Source organism: Sebastes fasciatus, chromosome 8 (genome assembly GCF_043250625.1).
Source record: "Sebastes fasciatus isolate fSebFas1 chromosome 8, fSebFas1.pri, whole genome shotgun sequence".
NCBI lineage: Eukaryota > Metazoa > Chordata > Actinopteri > Perciformes > Sebastidae > Sebastes > Sebastes fasciatus.
The window spans coordinates 3,478,512-3,504,723 of record NC_133802.1 but is presented as its reverse complement, the minus strand read 5'-3'; the positions used below and the strand labels follow the sequence as shown (position 1 = coordinate 3,504,723).

The window sequence follows — 26,212 nt, the reverse complement described above, 5'->3', positions numbered from 1 at the left end:
AATGGTATCCCCTTTATCACGATACGTATCGTATGGCCAGATTCTTGCCCTACTTGATACCACTTTTTAAATGCACAAGAAAGGTCAGACTTTATAATGTAAACAAAACTAAATAGGCTGAATTAAATAGTATATATACCGGACAAATGCCGACCCTATACCCACATTTGGCCGAATACAGAAAGAACAGTTTGTCTTTCAGCACATTTTTATTGCCCCTTCTATTAGAAAAACAGAGCACTAAAGCATTGCTATTCAAACATCTGACCAGAGGAGAAAGAAAAACAATCACCTTAAACAGACTCATACCTTGTATTTGGCTGTTAACTATAAAACATGTACAGCGATGGCATATGTTTTTTGGCATATTTTAATCAGAAATGTTGACCGAATCTTTCAGGTGGGACCTACGTGGAGGTAGAGGCACGGTGTTAAATGTCGAACACAGAGAGAAACAAATCACTTACACTCTACTAATGTGTCTCAAGAGTGTAACACAAATGATTTATCACATATGCAAACTCTAAACCAGCACGTGTACATTAGATTCTGATTCATATAATACATTTAGCCATGATTGCCTTGGGTCAGAAAGCACCGAGAGGGAGTAGAACATTTATATTATTTTCTTTTCAAATGTTAAACTCTAGAAAGAAAATCCCCTCCACTCCAATAAAGTAATCTGGGATCCCCATCTGAACTATTCTAAAGTTGCTTGGCTTTTTCATAGAGAGGGGAGAGAGCATGATCCCTTAGGAAATTGCAGATATTTCCCTCCCGAGAGGGTAAGATGTACATGAATATCACAGAGAGGAAAAACCGGGCCTCACTACTGGACCTAATCTAATCTAATTAGGAAGATATCCACTTGATCCTTACTGATTGTTGGGCCCTGTGCTTGCCAAGTGCTGACTCCATTCCTTAATGTTCAACATAATAACTTGGGAATGGCTATCTAAACACTGTTCAAGGAGAAGCTGAATCAAGGTCTATTGAATTGATTCACTTTGGGCTTTTTTTTTTAACTTTTAATGCTGTAAACAAATTTTTAAGTTCAGATATTTCTTAAAAACGTATTATACATACTGTATAATATTGGCAAAGGTTATCAACAGGCATACAATGTAAGTACACCGATTCACCACTGAAGACAGGTGTACTGTATACAGACACCTGTCCCGCAGGACTCTCATGAGGTGGAAGCTGCAAATTACCAAACTTAGTGATTGTTGAAGCATGGAATTTTTTTTTATAAAAAACATTCAATTCAAATACATACAAAAATGTAACCATATGTAAAGGTTTTAGGGATAGTCTGGGTGTTTTGAAGTGGGGTAGTATGAGCTACTTATCTATAGTCAGTGTATTACCTACAGTAGATGGCAGTTGGCACGCCCCCAGTTTAGAGAAACAGACACAAAAGTCCACAAAAGTACATTGCTTTGCTCCGCTGTCGGTACTCCTGTCTGCTTCTTCAAGCTGGGGCCGCGCCGACTGCTATCTACTGTAGGTAACACACGGACTATGGATAAGTACCTCATACAACCCCACTTCAAAACACCCAAAATATCCCTTTAAATATGAAAAAAAATCACAATGTGAAATCCCAAACATAGACAACATGTGACTTAGGAAGAAATGTATGTAAGGACCAGGTTGTTGAAATGGCCATGAAGGAGAAGCTTGGAGCTGGAGCTGATCCACTAGTGGAGTTGAGCAAGAAGTTAGTTTAATCATTTACAAGAGAGAAAAAGCTGCCGGTATACATTATAAAATGTTTGGTTCATGGTTTGATTTGGTTGAAAGTTGCTGGAGGCGTAAATTTAGACGACGTCTAGTAGGCCGAGTCCTTACATGTGACAACTGATGTGTGACAAACGGCAACTGATTCGCCGGTCCAAGCGGCAGATCTTTCACACCGCTGAGCCGTACGCTTGCTCCACTGCAGCAGAAATGGAAAAGTGACACTAGCTGTCTGACACTTCTTTGGCCTTTGTGCCTAAAGAACCGTTCATTGGTGGGGCAGCCAAAATGCAATCAGCAATATTCCCAGGCAGAATGAACCCAACTGTCTAGCACCTTGGGGGGAGTTCTTTCCATTGCACAGGCCTTGTCCGAGCAGACTACAGATGAGAAACGCGTGACGCTACAACTTTGCTGACAACACTCACTATGCTGCTTAACAAAACACACCCCAAGGCCCCAAGTGCATGAGAAGGCCATTTTGAGAAATTAAAAGGAAATAAACACCCCGTCCGAGATGACCTCATGTTTACGAGAACACATGTCAAGCAGTGGGAGTCGCTACGGAGGACCTAGATGGAGAACCTGTTTTACAAAACAATAGAGTGCTACAGGAATGAGTCCCAAAACCTGGAAATGAGTTTTAGCACTTCCGGTTCACTCGTCAGGAAGTCAATGGGTTTTTAAGATTAGTTTTTAGTTAGATGCCTGAAAAAAGGTCTGTGGTTAACACAAGCTGAAGAGATTTTAACGTTTTGTTCCACGACATAAAATACATCAATAAATATCCCACTCGTGAATTATGAAGCCTTTATGTGTCTAAAAATGGCGGTTGCTAACAAGTGGCTAAATGAGACTACTAAACATGTTCAAGCCCACTCGTCCGCCTTTGCGGCCTCGTAGAGACGTCACAGTACCAGAAATCTAGGAGTCCATACCAATACCAGTGAATTTCCACAATTCTCGATACCAAATTCGATACCACGCTAAAAGAAACAATAAATCCCATGTAATATATACATGTGTCTATATATATATCCTCAGAATGCAAGCAGTAGTTTAAATTCCCTGACATGGTGACATGTCACTGGGTATAGGCTACCAGAGGTGGGACCAAATCATTGTTTTGCAAGTCACAAGTAAGTCTCAAGTCTATGACTCAAGTCCCAAGTCAAGTCCCAACTGGTCTTCCCACTCCTCACCTCACCACCTTCTACAGGGGCACCATTGAAAGCATCCTGACATACAGCTTCACTTCCTGGTTTGGGAGCTGCAGGGCATACGAACAACGGCAGCTAAACGGGATTGTGAAGACAAGCCAGCAGAATCATTGGTGCCCCTCTCTCCCTTTCCTGATGGAGATCTACCAGCAGCGCTGCATTCGCAGGGCTTCCTCCATCATTAAGGACCCTCACCACCCTTCTCACGGCCTGTTCTCCCTCCTGCCGTTCAAGAATGCAAACCTCTACAAAAACATACCTTGAACACCGCTTAATTAAGTGTTGCAACTATTGCATTTTTGCTAGATTGAAGGACTTCCCAAAAATAAAATAATATTAAGATGTTTTTTTCTAAAACTCTTCTCCTTTGTTCATTGTATCACAGTGACCAATGTAGCATGAACTAGCTTTGTTTTCCTTCTCTGTCTAGAACAAGTTGCACCGACAATCCCACTCAGACATCAGTCATGGGCAATTAGAAAATGATTGACATTAATGGGCCCAAAAGATTCCTATTTTTTCAGCTGGATATTTTTTTAGCAGCATGACGGAGCTTTGAAAGAAAATGATACCGTACTACTGACTGTTGACCCGTGAACCAGATGATGAATGACGGCAGGCCACGGCCAGGCAGATTTATTTCTATAACCCAGAGATAAATCAACAGTTTTTACCAACGGCAATGAATTTAAATATTTGAAAAGACAGTGAAGGCAATGAAAATAAAGTAGAAAGAGAGAAAATAATAATAGACAAAGTAACACATGTTCAAGTATCCAAATATATTAGGGCTGCTCAATATGGCAAAAATCTTTGAGAGCAAAATTAAGAAGCTAGATTCATGAATAACTTTGTGCCCTACCAAACAATTTAATAGGGCTGGGCGATATGGAGGAAATCAAATATCACAATATTTTTGACCAAATTGTAAAAGAAATTGTTTAAACAATATTGCAAAGATGTTGTAGGGTTGACCATTGGTGCTTTTCCAAAATATTTGCACAATGATACTTTTGATAAATAATCATCAGTAATGTGGATATAATGACTAAATTTGTAAATAGAACAGCTAGAACAGTCTGGTAAGTTCCGAAAATCAAATCACTTTACTGTAATGCAGCCTTTAAAACCAGGAAAAGACAACCATATTATGCCATATTACAATATCCAAAATCTGAGACGATATCTAGTGTCATATCACAATATCGATATAATATCTATATATTGCCCAGCCCTACAATTTAATCATGAACACATTGGTTGTATAAATATAAATGGTGATGATTACGGCAAACAAAAGCATAGCAGACATCCCCATTGACAGTCGCGCCGGGAGCAGGGAGCTCCATCCCTCCCCGCAGGTAGAGATGGCGCAGCGAGCACTAAGCGGCGAGGTCCGGGTGAGGGGTGCTGTAAAGCGACACCTTCACCACGGGCCTTTCCAAGCCGACATAGAGCCAGTCGCGGCGCACCACCACGGAGGAAATACGCCCGACGGGGGCCAGCCAGCGCCGGGGAGAGTTCCCATAAGGGGATCCTCCCACACCGAGTGGCCATCCCTGAACCGCCGAACGGGGCGAATGCACAGCGCCGTAAAGGAAAGGGGTGCGCTAGATTTATAACACACGACAAAACGAGAGCACCATTGCGAAACGGAATGCGGCACAATAATCTTTATGTTGATTATCTTGTTTTCATAATCATTGGAAGCCAAAATCGTAAATTTAATTTATTTTCGATTAATTGCACAATCCTACCAAATATGAACAAACTAGTTATCTAAACAATACTGCTGCTTGATACTGACATCCTACATCTTAGCTTTTGCTTCTGAGAGTCTAAAACTTTAAAAGCCAAACAACAGAATTATCTTAAACTGTTTGAAGACCAAAGATATGGTGCTTTCAGAAGTGTTGTGACATAACCAACGCTCCAACAGACATCATATCTGAACTGTGTCATTCAACACCATCTAAAATGAAAACCTAAATCTTAAACTTGTAATACATGAACACAACATGAATCTTCCAAGATCTGGCATGTGCATAGCTTCTATGGAAATAATGAGCGACATGTTGTCATTATTGAACACAGATTGGCCTCTGTGTGTTCTAAGAAAGAGCAGTGCATCACTGCATGAGTTAGGATAGGAAGTGGTTACCTCACCCGCTTCCTTCCAGATTGCCCTGGGATGTGTGGCTAAAGGAGGGGTTGAACTCATCTCTGACACTGACTAGCCCTTTGTCTCTCATTTCTCCAAAGAACGTCAAGACAAAAAGGTGGTTGTTTCATCACCGAGCAGATGCCGCAGCATGGGGAAACACTTAGTATCCCTTGACTTGAAACAATTTCTTCGAAATGACCAAAATCAGCTCTCAGTGAAGCTCATCATAAAGCTTAGATCTTTGGAACGTGGCAATGTACAGACCAAAAGGGCAAATAACACGTTATGAACAGATTTTTAACAAGGGTATTGCAAATAATGGAAAATTAAAGAAATGTCCCTGTTGAAATGGTTTACATAGAGAAAACAGGTCGACCATGTATTGCATGATTTCCCAACATTTTTCTGTTTTGTGTTTTTCCTCAAGGAAGCTAAGCGTGTTAGGGGGCCATTGAGACATTAGCTGGAGAAACCATTCCACCCATGTTTACACCACACTGGGACACCACTGCAGAATGTGTCTCCTGGGCTCCTCACCTTCAGGTCAAAAGACCATCACAACAAAGCGTCTCCAGTGGACCCCCCCACAAAAAAAAAATATCCCGACAACTACCTCATTGGAATGCTGCCGTTGCTATGTGGACAAAGAGATCCGTATGCTATGTGTTTTGGAAAGACTTGAGTTTCCGCGCGCGACGTATTGACTATGTTTTCAATGAAATTTTCCATTAAAAATTTCCAATGAAAGATGCCAGTTCTTTGATATATTTATTTTGCTTTGTACTGTTGTCATTGACTCATCCTATAATTAGATTTTTCTCCTAAACAATGGAAACATGCAGCAGGTGCAGATGTCTCATTTAAACAAATGGATTACATCAGAGTCATAAAGCAGCAAAATATCAGATAGCATTTATATTTAATATTTATACTTATACTAGTTCCACTGTGTTCAAATTTATTAAAAGTCACAGTTTTTGCATATTCGCTTACTTTAATTAGACCTCATTAAATGCCTGAGATCAGTCTCATACTCACAAAGCTAAAACACTTAACGGTTAACTTCAGTATTTTTTAAACCTGGGCCTCTTTTTCCCATGTTTTTGTGGCAAACTGACTAATAGCGACAACAATTTCTGAAATTGGTCCTGTATTGAAGGAGAGCACTGTAGACATCAACTGCTCATGGACTGCAATACGGTGCTTCAGGAATGAGTCCTAAAACCGTGAAATGAGTTCGCCTTTTAGCACTTCCGGTTCCCTCGTCTGGAAGTCAATGGGTTTTTTTTAATGGATTTTTAGTTAGATGCCTGAAATAAGGTCTGTGGTTAACAACAGCTAAATAGATTTTAACGTGTTTAACGTGAACAAAATGTGTAAGTATCATAAACTTTTGTTTGCCACAGAGCTTATTTCCTTCAATAATTCAAAATCCAATGGAAAAAATCCCCATGGCTTTTGTCAAGGGAATCACTGTGATTCTAACTTCTTGTTTGGCCTATAAAAATATGTCTCTGCACCACTCTATATGGTGCTATTGGGGCAAGCTGGCACTGTCATTTATGTCCACTAAAAGAGCTTTTTTTTTGTCATGACAGGCTCTGATTATCATTATAAGTGCCTGACATTATGGAAAGAGTCCTGCTCAAGGAGAAGTCTTGTTCTGAAATCGCGATTTTGCCGACGTGTTGTCAGAAGACAGTGGTGGAATAGTGGAATACATCCACGTTGGAAACGTAACAAAACGTAACAAACATTGCAACAGAAAATACAAAGGGGCCCATTTTGAATGTTTATGTTGTCAAGTTTGAAAAAGGTCCATTCAGATATTCAGATTTCACAACGAGACTTCTCCTTGAGCGGGACTTGGACACAATACAAACAGACCAGATCAAGCAAAAAGTAAAGAAAACATTTTATTTTCTCTGTAGAGTCCTTTCCATAATGCTGTTAAACACGTATAACAATCTGAGCCTGTCAGTGGCAAAAAGATGCAGTTTTAGTGAACGTAACGTTACATTGACGCTGCTCATTGATCTCACAGCTCATTTTCGCAACTGCCGGTTACAGCGTTCTCCCTAAATACTGGACCAATTTCATCAATTGTTGTCCCCATTAGTCACTTAGACACAAAAACATGGGGAAATGGGGTCCAGGTTGAGTTCTCCTTTAATCTTTAGCAAAAAAAAACAAGGGAATCCCTTATGATGGCACAAGTGGTTTTTGTTTTCTGTCCCGTGACATAACAATTTGTACATCCCAGTGTCACGAAATGTCTCTCTGAAGAAGTGCCACGTGGCCAACTGTGCTTACACAAAGCTGTTCTAAAGGAATAGTGGCTAATCCATTCCCTCCAGTACTGTTTGTCCCCGCTGTACTGGTTTGTAACGGTGGCGAGCAGATGGCCACTGCCTGACCTGCATACTTTGTGCCACAACAGACGCCACCTGGTAGCCATCACCAGCTTAAGCCACCAGACCTCTCGGTTGTCTGCCAGGGCATGAAGTCTGCCTAAGAGCTGGAAACGCCGGTGCATACAGTCTCCTTCATTATGGAAAATATGGAACCATTTATTTCAGCCCTATACGTGACCAGGTTTAACCGAGTGCAGATCATTATCCATTGTATTATTCTGAGATTCAAATCCATGGTAACTCAGCTACTTGCCTTAGTTGTCAAAAATGAAGGTAATATCCATCCCTTGGTACAGCTTTAGGAGATGTCAGGCATGTCATTTCTATTTCAGTTAAAACAATGCTAAGAATTAAGCTAGAGTAAATAATTACCTATACCAAAAGTATCTGTTCTATAATGTAAAATAAAACCAGCAAACCTGGTTGCTTTCTCATATTAAAAAACAATATGGTACTTCAAATGAAATAATCAGAAAATGAATCACAGTGGGGCTGGGCGATATGGCCAAAATCTTCAATCTCAATATAGGTCATTCCATATCTCGATAACGATATATATCACGATATAGCTCGTTTTCTGGAAATTAAATAAATAAATAAATCGCCACATGGTAAGGCCTATTTTGTAGACTCTTGTGTGAATTAAATACCTAACAAATGAAGAAGTACGCAGTATTTTCTCATTTTAAAAACCTGAGTGCAAAATCAACATGAACGTTTTAAGTGAAATTATAGAGAAAAAGAAATATAGGCCTAGCCTCTATCTTGATAGAAACAATACAGAAAAATTAAATTAGGGCTGTCAAAGTTAACGCAATAACGCACATTTGATTCAACGTCACTAATTTCTTTAACGCATTAATTTAAGTGGCAATTTTTAGGTTGTAGTGGGCTCAGTTTTTTAACTAGCTAGAGTGAAGATACCGGTATTATATGAAACTAGAAATAAGGAATCCATTGGTACCAACCATGTCATACCAGCTTGTCGTGAAGGAGGATAAATAACGCTCCAAACTTACATACAAATTTGGCGAGGAAAAACTGGCATGCCCTTATGGCAAGAATAATAAAGACAGAAGTTAGAACATCTTGCAATGGTCTGTTGCCGCGAGATGATTAGTATAATAACCAACCCATGAAGAGTCTATAGCTGTTCAGATTGTACTCTCGCTGCTCTGTTTCATAAAACGGAGGAAGGCTTCAAACATGTCCTGTATGTTTACGTTTTCCTTGACATGCATAGACCTCCCTGCTCCTCTTTGTGTACAACTTTCACACACAAACTCTGTATGATGCCTGACAGTGAACATGTGTTCAGCCAGTGTTTGACAATTCATGTCAGACTGGTTGGTATTAAGAAAAACTAGGGCTGTCAAAGTTAACGCGATAATAACACGTTAACGCAAATTCATTTTAACGGCACTAATTTCTTTAACACATTAACGCAACTGGTGATTTTTAGGTTGTAGCGGGTTCAGTTTTAAAGCCAGAGTGAAGATACTGGTATCACATGAAACTATAATACCTAAGGGAATCCATTGGTACCAACATGTCATAATAGTTTGTTGTGAAAGAGGCTAAATAATGTTCCAAACTCACGCTAAAATTTTGGTGAGGAAAAACTGGCATGGCCATTTCCAAAGGGGTCCCTTGACCTCTGACCTCAAGATATGTGAATGAAAATGGGTTCTATGGGTACCCACGAGTGTCCCCTTTACAGACATGCCCACTTTATGATAATCACATGCAGTTTGGGGGAAAGTCATAGTCAAGTCAGCACACTGACACACTGACAGCTGTTTACCATGTTATGATTTGAGCATATTTTGTATGCTAAATGCAGTACCTGTGAGGGGTTTTGGACAATATCTGTCATTGTTTTGTGTTGTTAATTGATTTCTAATCATAAATATATACATACATTTGCATAAAGCAAGCATATTTGCCCACTCCCATGTTGATAAGAGTATTAAACACTTGACAAATCTCCTTTTAAGGTACATTTTGAACAGATAAAAAATGTGATTATTCGCGATTAACTATGGTTGATCATGCGATTAATCGCGATTAAACATTTTAACCGACTGACAGCCCAAATTAGTAAGATTACAATGTGCGAATGATTTGCGCTTAATCGCAATTAATCATTTACAATCATGGGATTAGTAGTGATTAAATATGTTAATTGATTGACAGCCCTAACTAATTATACAGTAAATGATGGACATTTTTATATCGTTTTAATGATATATATCGTCATATTGCCCAGCTTTAGTGAATCCATTTCCATCCTTTGATATGATTTGTTCATCTAAACACAGGATACATTAATGATTCACAAAATACTGAATGTAACCACCACAAAATATAATACCTCCAATAAAGCAAAGCGATACAATTTGTACAATTGTGAGGATCTTGTGCGTGGACAGAGCTGACAGGTGGAAAAGGTTATGGTTAATAAAGATTATGTAATTCAAAGTTTTGAGATAGAAGCCCTGGAATCTACTGGCTCCTGCCTTCACCTCCTGCCTTTCCTGTAATTGAACCCATGAGTGCTCCGCTGACAGCTTTGCCCCGGTGGTCACCGTTTGATTACAAAACGTTTTTCCAGTGTGTTTGGGGACACAAAAGCTGTCTGTGGGAACATTCTGATGAAAAACACTTTGTTTTGTCAGCTCGCACTTATCAAAGATAGATGACTGCTGTAATTAGCACAGCGGGTGTCCAGCTTGTCTTATAGGGAAAAGGAAAGAATCTGTTCAATGAAACGTGTGGGCTTCCCGAGGAAGTCGTATAAAGAGGGGGCTTTGGTTAACGTTCAGTGAATACCTCTAATGTTAAGAGGAGTCGTGCATTCTTCACACTGAGTCTGGTGAGACGTAGTTAGAGGGTGAGCGCTGTTTAAAGAAACTGTTTTGAAGGGAAAAAAACAGCGTGATGCTAAACATATAAAACAGCATCTAACTGACAGAGTCCAGGAGCAGAGGAAAGCGATGCCACTGGGATGCATTGTTGGAGAGTGAGATGTGACTCACAGAGCAGTTAAAGCAATGAGAAAATCCAGGAAGGCTAATTATCCACCTTTTTCCCAAAGAGACTGACGCACATCAATAAGTGAAGGTCAACAGGCACTACCCATCAAACATGACATTATTAATGTAACAATATTAGTTAGAAACATATGCCAACTGAAGAAATATTATTTAGACAGGAGATAAGGTGATGAAATGATGATGAAAAATAGAGCAAACATTCAGATTGTTGTAAATGTAAGAAACTAGCTTGAACTAGTTTCTAATGTAAATCAATCATATTTAACACATCATAGAGAAAAAGATACTTATAACTGAATTACTTTTAAATAGTTTCTCTCCGGTACATATCATCGGAAGATTTTAAAATTAGGGCTGTCAAAGTTAACGTGGTAATAGCGCGTTAACGCAAATTCGTTTTAACGCCACTAATTTCTTTAACACATTAACGCAACTGGTGATTTTTAGGTTGTAGCGAGGGTAACCTAAATAACGCTCCAAACTTGCGCTAAATTTTTTGCGAGGAAAAACTGGCATGGCCATTTTCAAAGGGGTCCCTTGACCTCTGACCTCCAGATATGTGAATGAAAATGTGTTCTATGGGTACCCACGAGTCTCCCCTTTACAGACATGCCCACTTTATGATAATCACATGCAGTTTGGGGCAAGTCATAGTCAAGTCAGCACACTGACACACTGACAGCTGTTGTTGCCTGTTGGGCTGCAGTTTGCCATGTTATGATTTGAGCATATGTTTTATGCTAAATGCAGTACCTGTGAGGGTTTCTGGACAATATTTGACATTGTTTTCTGTTGATAATTGATTTACAATAATACATATATTTTCATAAAACAGCATATTTGTCCACTCCCATGTTGATAAGAGTATTAAATACTTGACAAATCTCCCTTTAAGGTACATTTTGAACGGATTAAAAATGTGTGCTTCATCGCGATTAAATTTGAATCGACTGACAGCCCTAGTTAAAATACAATGGAAAGCAGGAGAACATTATGTGGTGACTGAACTTGCTGCAATCACAAATATTGGGGCTGACCATAACATTATGGAGAGTTGTCGTCGGTAGTTTTTGACAAACGGGGGACATGGAGAGGAGCATCATGTTTATGATCTCACCAGAGTTCAGAATTTGTTTGACAATTAAAAACATTGCCGCAGACTGAACATGAAGGCTATTATGTTAGTAGAAAGACAACTTATTAGTCCCATATGCCTCTAACAAATCAAACAAATCCAGGAAACTAAAAGCACATGTCAACATTAAAAAAAAAGAGTAAATGGGGAAATTGCAAAGCGGTGACCGGTTGTAAAAAGTAGCCAGCAACATTCAAGGAGCAAAAAAACCTGGGAAAAAAAGAGCTGTACACATCCAAATGTTTAGTTTCAACACTGTGAAACATCAAAGCAACAACAGACCATCTCATAAGTATGTAATAATTTGGAATTTGTGCTCCGAACCGCAGTTTCCATGACTTAAAGATGATGCTGAGCAGAGCGAACAAAACTATTTCCTTATTTGTTTGCCTGACCAAGTGAAGAAAAGTGAGGGACGCCTGCCAAACATTTGGCAGGAGGGACACAAAAAGCCTGAGGTTTAAAAAAAAAAAAAAAAAAAAAAGGCATCTGCCGGTGATGTGATATTACGTAGTGAGATGGGAGATTTAAGTGTCAAGTTTTATTTTTGCTCCACAGTTGTGATATTCCATCAACACTATCTGCCCCTCAGCTCCAAGCTTTGTGCTGCCAAGGGTTACATAAATTCATATAACTGAATAAGATGACTAAGGATTAGTTAGTCAATACACCCACGCTGTCCTGTACAGTACATGGTAGTGTGTATTTATAGTAGCGCGATAATAACACGTTAACTTGGGCTTACCATGTTATGATTGCAGCATATTGTTTTATGCTAAATGCAGTACCTGTGAGGCTTTCTGGACAATATTTGTCATTGTTTTGTGTTGTTAATTGATATACAGAGTATTAAATACTTGACAAATCTCCCTTTAAGGTACATTTTGATCAGATAAAAAATCATGCGATTATCACAATGAAATATTCTAATAGATTGACAGCCCTAATCCATAGACAAGAAATTCAAATGCAAGACAAGGCATAAATATGGACAAATGTGTAGGAGTTATCATGCGTCTCGAATTGCTAATAGTGTTTAAAGGGGTACTCCAGTGATTTAGTTACCTTGCTCCTGAAGAGGTTAGCGTAGACGCTGCAATAGCACCAGTTATATCAGAACTGGAGAGTATTTCTTCATTAAAAGAAGAGCAAAAAACTGAAGCCCATGTTTTCGCTCTTCTCCCGACTGCCTTCTGCAAGAGTTTGATTGACAGATGGTTCGTCCAATCAGCAGCCAAGTATTTTTTTTTTATTTTTATTTTTTTAAAGGTGCCCGCCCTTTTCCAAATAGTTTCCAATGACGGCTTCTCAGATGGTTCTGTGTAACCAACCATCTGGCGGGACAGGTTAGTGATTTAGTACTGCACTTCCGTAAAGTTATGGGAATTTCACACACAAAAAAAGTTAAAGAGAAATGGCCAAAATGTGTGCAGCTGAACCTGAAATATTCTCACTTATAGATGTTTAGTTGCAGGAATATGTATCGCATCATCCATGTGCTCACACACAAGATACAGACATACTGATAAAAACATTGCTCTATAGCGCTAGAAGTGGTCAAAAACCCTGAGGGGTAGATGATTTGAGGCAAATAAATTGGTCTTTAAAAGCTTGAACAGAGTAGTTCAATGTTGTGGTTTCACACATATTTCTTCAACATTTTTTCACACCTATAAATGTGCAAACACCTCAATCGCTGCCTTTTCCAGGCACTCCGTTCGTGTCCATGTGAAGAAGGGAAAAGCCATAAAGTTAAAGTAAAAACTGACAGGAATGTCCTGGTTCAGCCATGTCTCAGTTAGTCTTACGCACAACTCCCTGTATTTACAGCATACTCTGGCACTTCATCATGGCAGTTCATCTATTTTGCGCGGCAAATGATCACACATAGCTTAGTATCATAAAAGTCATGCATGATCTGTTGTCTCTATGCCTTAGGCATACGCCCCCCCAATACCGACCAACCACCGCTTTGGCCGAATCTCCAAAGACGTCTCCTCTAAGCTGGCAGTGGCTGGCAGCTCCTCAGGGAAGCTGGGATGAGATAGAAATTCCACAAACCGGAGATTCAAAAAAGGCCTCTCTGATGTCTGACATTGCAAAGGTATTATATTCACGCCCCAGCCAGTGATTGGTATGTTCAAAATTTTAACAGGAGTAGATGACCCAAAAGCAGGAATTTTGTCATTAAGCCACACAAACGCACCACATTCAGCAGGAGATTTGAAATGGTGGTTCAAACCAAGGCTACTTCGTATCTTCCATAATTATAGGTGTTAAAATTTGGCTCCAACCGCAATGACCATTTTATTTGCCTATGAGTGTTTCCTTCTAAAACACTAAGTGAATTGGTCCATTTAACCTTCTACTAACCACTGTACAGAGCTCCTTTATACCCAATTCAGACAGGCACAGTGACCCAGGTCAAACCTGCATTCAATTTCAGTGGGTCAGCGCGGGTCAGCTGAAAAGGAATCAATTTATTCAATGTGCAAAAAGATGAACAATAACAATATAAAAAAATTAGGGCTGTCAAAGTTATTATGATAATGACGCGTTAACGCAAATTAATTTCAACGCTTTCTTTAATGCGTTAACGCAGTCGATCTTTCGGAGGTTGTAGCGGGCTCAGAGGGAAGGTATTGGTATCATATGAAACTAGACAACCTAAAGAATCCATTGGTATCAACCATGTCATACTAGCTTGTTGCGAAGGAGGTTAAATAACACTCCAAACTTAGGCCAAACTTTGGTGAGGAAAAATTGTCATAGCCATTTTCAAAGGGGTCCCTTGACCTCTGACCTCCAGATTTGTGAATGTAAATGAGTTCTATGGGTACCCACGAGTCTCCCCTTTACAGACATGCCCACTTTATGATAATCACATGCAGTTTGGGGGCAAGTCATAGTCAAGTCAGCACACTGACACACTGACAGCTGTTGTTGCCTTGAGTTTGCCATGTTATGATTTGAGCATATTTGTAATGCTAAATGCAGTACCTGTGAGGGTTTCTGGACAATATTTGTCATTGTTTTGTGTTGTTAATTGATTTCCAGTAATAAATATATACATACATTTGCATAAAGCAGCATATTTACCCACTCCCAAGTTGATAAGAGTATTAAATACTTGACAAATCTCCCTTAAAGGTACAATTTGAACGGATAAAAATTGCAATTAATGACGATTAACGATGGACAATCATGTGATTAATCGCGATTAAATATGTTAATCTATTGACAACCCCAGAAAAAAATGTGACAAAAAGTGAATGTTACGGTTAAAGGACCATCGTCAGCGCAACTTCAAGACCGTTGTAATTCTACAGACTTAAATAAACTAACAAAGACTCCCAATATGCACTGCAAGTCTTGAACTCTATATGCACTCATGTATATATACACATCAAAAAACTAAGAGCAGCAGTAATCACTAGATGGAACACAATGAGTCATTTTGCCTCTTTTTTTTTTGTCAGTGTATGGACAATTTCTCAGTCAAACTTCCCTGAATAAACTAAAGGTTAAAAAAAAATTAAAAAAAAGATTAATTTTCTGTTAATCTTTTCAGCTTCAGATGTTTGTCCAATATAGTGTTTCCTGTGCTTTTCCAATACTTACTGTAGTTCCTATTAAATCATTTTCAAACGGTCGATTATTCAAATATAGAGGAGAAAATACAAGCAGCCTTCTGTTCTGCATCAAAGCAACGTGAATATCACTTCATTCTGTTGTTCTGTGGTTCTCCACTGGGAAACAGTATACCATTTTAGAAAAAATGCAGTTCATGTGTGATGGCAAAATGTTAAGCCTTTACACATGTAGACACATATTCAGACTTTGCCTGTCCTCTCTAGAACAAATTCTTTCCGCCTAATGGAAACTGTGTTTTGGCCTAATTTTATCCTGACAGTTTCACTGAGCCTTTCTTGCTTGTATCAACACCCTTTTTGAAATCTGATGCTGAAAGGCTCTGTGGAAAACATGCCTGTTTCAACATCTGCCAAAAAGGGTAGCATCAATAGAACACTTAACCTACAATTAAGAGTACTTAGTGACTCTTGGCATGTGAAGACCGAATTAACTGAAGAAATGGTTAACCTCGAGGCTATCGTAAAATCCGTCATTAAAGGGGTAATTTAAGTGTGAAGACAGAGAAGAAAATTACACTCTCGGCTCTAAAGCCTAAAACAAATGTCGCAACTAACGATGTTCTGTGAAGCTAAATAACTTTAAAAGAAATACAGTTTGAAGAGTGTGCATTTCCACACTGTGCAAAGTGGCTTGTAACTGGAAGTGCCGTGACTTCAGACAGTAGCCTCTGTTATGTTTCCTCAACTCCATATGTTGCCCTTCCAGGCAGAGGCGAGAACACATGACTGCCCAGAAACACCTGACAAAGAGAGGAGAAACGTGGGCAAAACCTCTGTGGAATGAGTGAAAGTAAGAAGAGGGGGGAGAGGTAGAGGGGGAGCAAGGGGGAGGAGGGATGGGAAAGGTCCTCCACCCTGAAGGTTGGAGAGGGTCAGCACGGTGACTGGTGCACACCGGGAGGAGAGAGAGGGGGAGGACCCACACGCAAAATATTTAAGATGTTCAGGCAGAGGAGGGCTTCACTGAGGAAATAAGACAGAGCCTGGTTGAGCAGCTGGTCAAAGAGGAGCTCCAACTCAACTGGTCAGCCAAAGCTTTTTGTTCGTTTGCAGCAAAGACCTTCAACAGGGAGCGTCTACTTTTTGAAAAAGACTTTGTGAAAATCTTGAACTTTTTTTTTCATAGAAAATGGCAAAAGTGAATTGGAGCGTAGTGGCTTTGGGGGTCACGCTGCTCCTGCTGGCGGAGACGTGGGCCCAGAATCCCAGGAAGAGACTGACACCTCCGAAGCCGCCCAAGGCTCAGTGCTGCGACGACGTGCGCTCTCTCAAGGTCCAGGTGGCCAACCTGACGAGTATCCTCGAGGAGATGAGTCGCAAGCAAGAGACAGACTTGATGAGCGTCGTGAGGCAAATAATGGAGCTGGACAAGCAGAACCGGCAGCAGGAATCCAGGGTCACGGAGGCGGAGAGCAAGTACTCGGAGATCAACAACCGTGTGGAGATCATGCAGCTGCAAACCCTGCAGTCTGCTACTCAGACCTCATCAGGTGAGCATCAACACTTTGTAGCGTAGAGTGGAAATGAAACGACATACTAACCAGAGTTTTGTGTGCTGCTGGTTGGTGTCATAACATCGCAAAAAATTGCAGGAATAAGTTTTAGCTTTACAATTATTTTTTGCTAAATTTTAATCACATGAAAGCAATTTACATAAACAAGATAGTCCTGGAGAGAGTTTGTAAATTGTTCACACGTGGTAAAACTAACCCATCAGTGGCAAAGATTCCAGATATGACTGAAACTTGAGTAAATAACTTATGAGTAAAGCTCATAAGCCACCATTTCACTGGAATTTTTCAAAACAGTCCTCAAATAGGCCAACTCTTTCGCACACAAGCCACTATATATTTATTTTAGCTGTGAAAAACTATAATCAGCCTTGTCCATTGCTTCGTGGCGGGTCTCAGGAAACTTCTGTGAATTGGTTGGGAGCTAGATTACAGTGCACACACTTATCTGAGCCTCCCAACGGCAGTCAAAAGCATTCATTTGGAGCTAGAGTCCCATCTGCGGGGCTGTCAATAAAGAGCTCCATCAAAGCCAAATCATCTACGACATTCAACTCCACTTTAACACGCCACTAATCAGCACTGGCTGCTGCGGAGAGGTTAACCAGGCATGACGTAGTTTATTATTTCAATACCTTAACTGTGTGGTCTAGCGGGGCCACATTCATGTCACTGGCAAAGGGAACACAGAGAGGCCTTTTTTAAAAACTGGAGTAAATTAGAGACAGGAGGGCAGAACAGGAAGGGATGCAAAGATTAGAAGAAGTGGAAGGTTTCCATCTCTTTTTCTTTCACACAGACTTTTTAAAGTTTTGGGTTCACTGCTCCGTAGTGATCTCATAGCCCTATTAATGGCATCACCATACTGCGACAGGAGTAAAAGAGGACAACTATGTGAAAAAGCAGAGCCATGCTGTGCACATTCCCCTCTATTTTGATCTATTTCGCTTTTGGTGGGGGTAAAAAGGTCACTTTTTCATCTGCCCAATCACTCAGATATCCATAAAGCTGTTATGATTTATGACATTCACATTTTTAGAGACTGCATATGGTTATATCATAACTGAAGAGATACTTTTTTTTTTTTTTCCAGATGCCACATATGACTGCGCATCCCTGTACGGCAAGAACTACAAGATCTCTGGCGAGTACAAACTGCCTAAAGACGAGTTTCTGGGAACACCTGAGCTGAGTGTGAGTTATACTTCAGTGTTGTGTGTAGCGTGTACTTTCTTTGTTTGGTGGAGCTCAGTGAGGCATCTGCAGTCTATTAACTTTTGGTAAATACTCTCAGGTCTTCTGCGATATGGAGACAAATGGAGGTGGTTGGACTCTGATCCAAAGGCGCAAAGTCGGCCTGACATCATTCAACCGTGACTGGAAGCAGTACAAAAGTGGATTTGGATCCATCCGCGGAGACTTCTGGCTGGGCAATGACCACATCTTCCGTCTAACAAGGCAGCCCAGTGTGCTCAGGATTGAGATGGAGGTACGTGTTGGAAAGCATGGCACTTGTGAAAAGCTTGGGCTGAGGCACTAAAGGGCAAGAATACGTTTAACCGCACAAAGCCTTTCATAGCTAAAAGTAAGCGGGCATGAACACAAAACCAACTTGTTCCTACGGGTACTGAGCATAAGAAAATTAGTAATAAATCAAACTAACTATTAGAGACCATGAGGGCCAGTATTACCAGGTTCTATAAATGTCCCTCTCTAAATCACGTTATATGTGTTTTCCGATGCAGGACTGGGAAGGAGAGAAGCGCTACGCTGAATACGGCTTTTTCACCGTGGCTAATGAGCTCAACAGCTACAAGCTCTTCCTCGCCAACTACAGTGGGAACGCTGGAGACTCCCTGCGCTACCACAACAACACCAACTTCAGCACCATGAACAAGGACAATGACAAATGTGTGGATCACTGTGCCTCCCTGCGCAAAGGTAAATTATGGGAGCAGAAAACAACCCGTGTAGTCATTTACAGTAGTCACAGGTAAACGTTTCCCTCCAATTAAGTCTAATTATGTTCCTTCATCTCCTTCCAGGTGGCTACTGGTACAACTGCTGCACTGACTCAAACTTGAATGGCGTTTTTTACCGCTACGGTCAGCACATAACAAAGAACCCAGATGGGATCAATTGGTACGGCTGGCACGGGTCCAACTACTCCCTCAAGAAAGTGGAGATGAAGGTCCGGCCGGTGGATTTTCAACCATAAGTGCTTCAGCTGTGTGTCCTGGACCAACATCATACGCATGAATACTGAGAGATCTCACTAATACCTGTTCTACCGTTTTGTGGCTTTCCTTCGACTGCGAAAGGAATGTAAATGTAGTTTGAGATGGTCTGGTTAAGTTTCAGTCACATGAATGTGTAATGTGTCTTTTTGCCGTGTTTGATTGTAAATTGTAGTTCATTTTGTGTATTTATCAGTAAAATATTCTATTTTTCAAAAAGCTTCGATAGATGCTCTTTTACCACTGGCCCGTGTTGGGTGACTGGATTTTGATTCCTTCTCTCATTTGTCTTGAAAGCACTAGGATGTATTTTTTAGTTAACACAAGCCATTTATGGGTAGTAGCACGAATCAGTCAAGACAGTGTGGTCTGGTTCAGGTAGAAACCATTAAGGACTGGTAGGAACTGATTACAAAAAGGATCTTTGTGAGTTGCTGGAATGGGATCAACCACCAAAAGGTATTTCCTATGAATTACGCTGCATTTCATTGTAAAACCCTAAAACCATCGATGATGGAAATGTGTCATTTGTAAAATGTGTACAGCTCTGTAATTATGTTGTTTTATGTGATAGAAAATAAACATATTTTTTAAAAGAAACCAGGTGCGTAACCGTCTCTAACGGGTAATTCAACACTATTCTCTCACAGTTGAAATGTGACGAGCACAAAGGAAGGTATTGTGTCCGTTCGTGTCCAATAATAGCAACGTATTTGCCTTGAGCCACCGACCTCTGCCTCGTGGGTCATCTACTGACCTCCTGACCAAAGGTCCCAAGGCACGTACGCCAAACGCAGGAATGAGGACCACACACACTCTATTCTGCCGTTCTGGGTTTACTACCTTGAAAACAATAACACCATTTTGCTAAGAATTCCTTAGAGCATTCAAATACCTGCAGACAGGGAGCACTGCCTATAAACAGGCTCAGTGAAAACCTCTTCCTTTTACAAGGTGACACACATTCAGTCAGGGTAAACATCTAATTAAAGCTGGACATGTATCCCTACCCTTTACAAGAAATGACCACAGTGGAATGAAGGACACCCAAAGGGGACGTCTGGATGGTGACAAATGACCCGGTCTTTCTATTCCGAGGTTTAAAAGTATTCAAACTTGTGACCCCAACAACAAAAGCAGACCTTGAACACTGGTGGATGGTGCAAGTGCAACTATAAGAGGTCAGTTACTATTGACGGCTCAACACGATGCCAATGACTAGCGTGCTCCACTTAGGAAGCCCAACTAATGCAAATGGAATTTATAGTTACTTTTCTGGGGAGTTCAACTTTAGTGAATAGGCCTGCAGTTATTTTTTGACGAAGATATTGTGTAAAGGTGAATGTGACCTCTGAGGTCCTTGCAGCAGGAATAAACCCAAACAATCATAGAAACTATGGTGTGGAAATGGATTATAGTGTATTAAGGTTATTATAATATTTGAAAGGGCTTAGTTGAGCCTGAGCAAACACATTTGTGTACACAATGTATTTATTATGTATTTATAAATCGGCCCTTGTGATTACAGTATCTTACGTTCACCTAATTTACACCTGGAATGCAGATTTGATATAAAACGAGACTCTTAAGCATCCTGACTCTGTGTTTAGTCAATTGTAACGCTATCCACTGCAACAGCTCTGCAACAAATGCAACAAATACAACCTTTAGGAAGTTAATATGCTTTACATTGTCTGGGGGGGGGACAGAGGGCGGGGGAGGGGGGGGGGAGGGACAGTGTCAGAGTTGTGGATTCAACTTAAAGGCAGGGTGGGCGATCTTGAGAAACTAGCAAGAGTACACTGGATTTTTAAAAAAGGAAAAAACGAGCCCAGTGTTGCCAACTCTTTTCAAATGAAAGTAGCTCCAGCAGCACAAGCTCGATAAGTCCCTAAATCTAGAGAGAAAGTCGCCAAGTGTGCAACACTGACAGTCCGTCGCTTCAGGCCTCCCGTCAAAGCCACTCCCCCACTATTAGCATTATGAACATAAACATATCATAATGAACGTGATCGACTAACATGTTAGCACTCACAGCTGTCAAGCTAGCAGCTTGTGGAAGACTCCGGCGATGCAATGAGTGCACGGGCAGAGTGCGCGCAGACAGACAGGCCGGTAGCCCGTCCACTCGGCCTGATGAAATGATTGGACGGGTTATTACAGTCCAGTGACAGCCACAGATATTGTGTTGTTTTCTTTCTTTCTTTGTCACAGCATGTGATTTAATGATTGCCGTCGGGGTGTAACGAGAATTTCAAATAATATAACAAAAAAAATGTTTCTAAAATCTTTACCAACCCTGCCTTTAAGCGTCATCCTGGAGGCTACATTTTGTGATGTTGTTGAACTTAATTGCATTATATTGTTTTCCTGCTGTTAAAATGTATATAAACTAGGACTGTTAAAGTCAACGCAATAACGGGTTAACACAAATTCATTTTAAAGCCACTAATTTCTTTAACGCATTAATGCAACTTGCGATTTTTAGGTTGTAGCGGGCTCAGCGTTAAAACTAGAGTGAAGATATTGGTACCATAAGAAACTAGAAGACCTAAGGAAGACTACATTGGGACCAACCATGTCATACTAGCTTGTCAGGATGGACGCTCCAAACTTACGCTACATTTTGGCGAGGAAAAACTGGCAAGGCCATTTTCAAAGGGGTCCCTTGACCTCTGACCTCAAGATATGTGAATGAAAATGTGTTCTATGGGTACCCACGAGTCTCCCCTTTACAGACATGCCCACTTTATGATAATCACATGCTAAGGTTAACAAAGGTAGTACATTGTAAGGCTACTGGGTTGCATTACATTGTACAAGTGTTCCTGCTATTGTGTCCTCCACACCCTCCTTCTACTCGTACATTGAGTCCATTCGAGCAGTTGAGAAGTAAAATAAAATAATGCCCAAAAGCCACTCTGGATGGCTAACATAAGATGAGCTTTTGCTTAACAGTTTGCAGCCCTCTATACATCTGAACGTACTAAACTTTATTTAAAATTCCATTTCCAAGCATTTCCATAGTGCCCGGTAACGTTATGGCTACACGTTTATCATAAGCACATGGTCCAGATGCAACAATGCCCGGCCCCAGTCGCTACCGTGGTGAGGGAACCACCAAATTCATTACTCTGTAATTAAAAGGAGCATTTTACTTTTACAGACGTAGATATTTATAATATCTATCGCGCGATAGCTTTCGTCCCATCATCACATTCTACCATAGCTTGTCAAATTCAACAAAATTGAATAAAAACGCAACAATTGACTTATCCAGGTCAATTTAAAGACACTGCATAATGTACCAATAACACCGTAGGCCAAATGCTCAATTAACAATGTCCCTCTGTTGTTGAGATAAATGGGGAAAATGTGACCACTTTCCTGGCTCGATCCAAAGCTATGTGGCCTGCGAATACATTCAAACCACAAACTAATTATTTTGATTTTTCTTAAAACCCCTCACACGTTATTTATAACAGTTACGGCTCATAAAATGTGTGTGAGTTATGTCACCTATTCAGATTGAATTCCCTGAATTTTAACTGGGATTCCATATGAGAGAACAAAAACAATCCCCGAAATAACAGAACACTCATCTACAAACACCGTGACTCATCAGGGACTGAAATAGCGGTGACGAAGCCTCCTCGTCATCAAAAGGTGTGCATCAGATATGAATTTTTTTAAATACAGCAGCGACTCAGAAGAGCCGGGTTTACATAGTGCTTTTTGCACACTAGCCTCTCTAGATCTTTTATGGGAAATCCTGGAGAGGTGAGAACCAGATGGGGATATTGAAAACACCAGAGTGCCGGCTCCCATCATTCATCATCATCAAGGCTCCTGAGAAATTGAAAACAGGCCCCTGAGAAACACGAGTCCAGACACTCGTAGATGAAAAGGAGGCAAGCGTCCAATTAGATGCCTGGAAAACAGATTTCGCCACGCCATGCCAAAGGCATAGAAATAAAGAAGGATGAGAATAGGGGATGGAAAAGATGACAGATGGTATCAAAGGCTTATGGGAGGATATGTGTAATATCAGTTTTTGTGTGTGTGTATTTATTAGAATGAAAATTGACCTTGAGAGAACGGTTTAATGTTTGTCTTCAAACAATAACTTCTAATGCGATAACCGTTTATCACAGAGGAACCTGTCAAGCCTAATCTTTGTGACGAGGATGAATCTTCACCAACAGGAAGAGACCTTCCACTGACACTGAATTATGTTAGGATCTCAAAGTTACCAAGACTTTGACTTTACTATAAATCTAATTATATATATATATATATAATTAAAAAAACTGTTAAACTGTTACTTGGACCAAAGGAGAAACTACTAGGGTTGTCGAATTTAACACGATAATAACCTAAATTCATTTTAATGCAACTAATTTCTTCAATGCATTAATGCAACTTGCGATTTTTAGGTTGTAGCGAGCTCAGTTTTAAAGCTAGAGTGAAGATACTGGCATCATATGAAACTACAAGACCTAAGGAACCATGTCATACTAGCTTGTCGCGAAGGAGGCTAAATAACGCTCCAAATTTACGCTGAATTTTGGCGAGGAAAAACTGGTATGGCCATTTTCAAAGGGGTCCCTTGACCTTTAAGGTAAATTTTGAACAGATAAAAAAGTGAGACTAATTTGCGATTGATCACGATTAACTATGGACAATCATACGATTAATCATGATTAAATATTTGAATCGATCGACAGCCCTAGAAATTACGCAACCAAACAATAAGTTAGGCGGACCGTTAATGTCATTTTTAATTTGACCTGTTCATGTAAAGAAAAAAGGTGTGCTTGCTTTTTTTAGTTGAATCCTGTGATGAAGAAAGTTCAACTTCTCACAGTTTATAAAGGCCGTGTTTTTTTTTCTCATTTAAAAAAAAAGATTTGTTTCTGAGGTTTTCAGAGCACCTACCTGATAAGAGCCTCCAGGATGAGAGGAGAAGGCCCTTTCTGAAACTCCAGCTCTTTGTAGTGCAGAGCCTTGGCGTAGGCACGACACTTTGCAGCTCTCTCGCCAAGCAGCACGATGCCGTTATCATCTCTGAGGGGCAGAGGGCCCTGGGAAAGGAAACGCATTGTATAAAAATTACCTTAAATAAAAATTAAACTTGAATGAAGAGTTGTCTGTGACCTCTACGGCCCTCTATCTGCACGATCAATAGATCGTATTATTCTGCTAAAGTCACACTATTTAACATACACACTATAATGCAATTACTGTGAATGACTGGAATAAGGTAGTTTTATGTAGCAATTGAGTTAACGTGCAGAAGGGTGTCCGGTAGCCCCGAGAAAACATCTTGTGCCCTACTTTCCAATGGTTGGAATAGGACACTTTATATGTGTTTCTACTGCAGCCTCACAGCATGGGGTCACCCTGCTGAAACCCTATATTATGACCCAGCCATGACGCTCTCTGCCCTCATAGTAACAGTATCATCACTAATTAGCTCAAGATGTGCGGTCAAACAGTGGACTAGAGAGAAAGTGCCATCTTGAAAGGCTTTCTCCAACCACTGCTGTGGTTTTAAGTATTACCTTCTACGTTCCTGTTCTTATTTTTATCTCAATGATAGCAGCCAGAATGTTTTCTAATTTTTTAATCTTAAAGCAGCAGTAGGCAGATTGGAGCAAATCTGATTTTAAAAAAGTTATTTTTAATGGTTATTATATCCTGACAGTCTTGCATGAGACAGGTAATCTGAAAATAAATGATATTCCTCTGTGTCCTCCGGTTCTCCTAACGGCATCTGCAAGATTTCGTAGACCAGAGGGAAACAACCAATCAGAGCCGAGCTGGAGCCTTGCCATCTCTGAGCAGCTGTCAATCACTCACAAACTCTGATCAAATATGAATCAATATTCTGTTACTGTAATGCCTATTTCTCGCACAAAATGTTTTCAGAAACATCTTGTAGTGCACGGTTTAGCTGTAAAATGAGAAAGTTTGTGTTTCGGCAGCCATGTTGAGATCAGTTGAGGAAATACGAAGCACCGCCCACCTGCCGGAGCAAACTCTCTCACTTTACAGCTAAACAGTACACTACAAGATGTTTCTGAAGACATTTTATGTCAGAAATAGGCATTACAGTAACATAATATTGATTCATTATTATTCATTACTTATTTATTACTAGTTTGATCGGAGTTCACGAGTGATTGACAGCTGCCTCCGTTGAATGAACAGCCAATAGGAACGCTCTCTCTCTGAAATGACCTGTGATTGGCCAAAGTCTCCCATCATGGGAGCTTTTTAAAGCCTGAAAACAGAGCAATGAGGAGGAGCAGAAGTCGTTTTCTCTCAGAACACTTGAATTACATTATGCTGAAAAACATTCTGCCTACTGCCGCTTTAACCGTTGAGAAGTACAAGCTACTGCAGTTTGCAGGCAAACTTCCAAACATCCATCTAAACAACACCTTTTACTCTGCTGTTTCCATTGCACTCAAAACCACTTGGGCCGTACCCACACCACAGACACATCATGACGCAGGTATGCGAATTGTAGTATTTGTTTCTCCACAAAATACGAGGGCAAATAAGGACACCTGGCTGGTTTCTCTTGTTTTTTTTGCATTGACACATTTACTGAGCGCCTATGTTATTTGCGGTCATACACTCTGTTCTGCATCTGGTTCACCGTTTGAATTTTCCGGCAGATGCGTTCATTGAAAACACTGGATGCTTTCACGCAACAAACTTTGTGTGAAGTTACGTTGATGACAAAGAAAAACCTTAAAATGAACAGAGCCAAGTGAACCATCATCGTTGTTTCCACAAAGACGACATCAAAACAGATCAAGGTTAAGCTGCTGCATTGCCAGCTGGAGGCTAATGTAAGTACAGCCTATTTTCAAATGGTATTTCAGCATCATGTAGTGCATGTAATGTCATGGCACAGCCACTTGGCATGCACTTTTTGTTCCACAAAGGGGCTGGACAGTGTATATAAAAAGCTCAAAAATGGACAAGTTATAGCTGAGTCATTGGTAGTAATGAATAACATCTAACCCCTGTAGATTTATGATGGGCGGTTGGATATTAAATTCTAT

The 26,212-nt window shown here is 40.3% G+C and overlaps 2 protein-coding genes across 5 annotated transcripts in view; one reads left to right on the top strand and one right to left on the bottom strand.

Moving 5' to 3' along the window:
- mtor (mechanistic target of rapamycin kinase) overlaps window positions 1-26,212 on the bottom strand; it is a 130,166-nt gene that overhangs the window by 63,370 nt on the left and 40,584 nt on the right. For all 4 annotated transcript variants that reach the window (XM_074642846.1, XM_074642847.1, XM_074642848.1 and 1 more), the window contains exon 28: window positions 24,072-24,217. In XM_074642846.1, the coding sequence (XP_074498947.1) occupies window positions 24,072-24,217 (146 nt within the window). The remainder of the gene's footprint in view (window positions 1-24,071; window positions 24,218-26,212) is intronic.
- On the top strand, window positions 13,005-19,733 carry angptl7 (angiopoietin-like 7). The gene is made up of 5 exons (XM_074642851.1): window positions 13,005-16,875; window positions 17,990-18,090; window positions 18,191-18,385; window positions 18,642-18,837; window positions 18,942-19,733. Exons 1-5 carry the CDS (start codon window positions 16,515-16,517, stop codon window positions 19,112-19,114), a joined length of 1,026 nt encoding a protein of 341 aa, XP_074498952.1. The 5' UTR covers window positions 13,005-16,514; the 3' UTR covers window positions 19,115-19,733.

What these genes read in the sequence shown, in the direction of transcription:
- angptl7 (XM_074642851.1), top strand. Translation starts at nt 16,515, where the DNA reads ATGGCAAAAGTGAATTGGAGCGTAGTGGCTTTGGGGGTCACGCTGCTC. An exon ending in TGCTACTCAGACCTCATCAG is followed by an intron (nt 16,876 to 17,989) that starts GTGAGCATCAAC and finishes TTTTTTTTCCAG; the next exon opens with ATGCCACATATGACTGCGCA. An exon ending in CTGTGCCTCCCTGCGCAAAG is followed by an intron (nt 18,838 to 18,941) that starts GTAAATTATGGG and finishes ATCTCCTTCCAG; the next exon opens with GTGGCTACTGGTACAACTGC.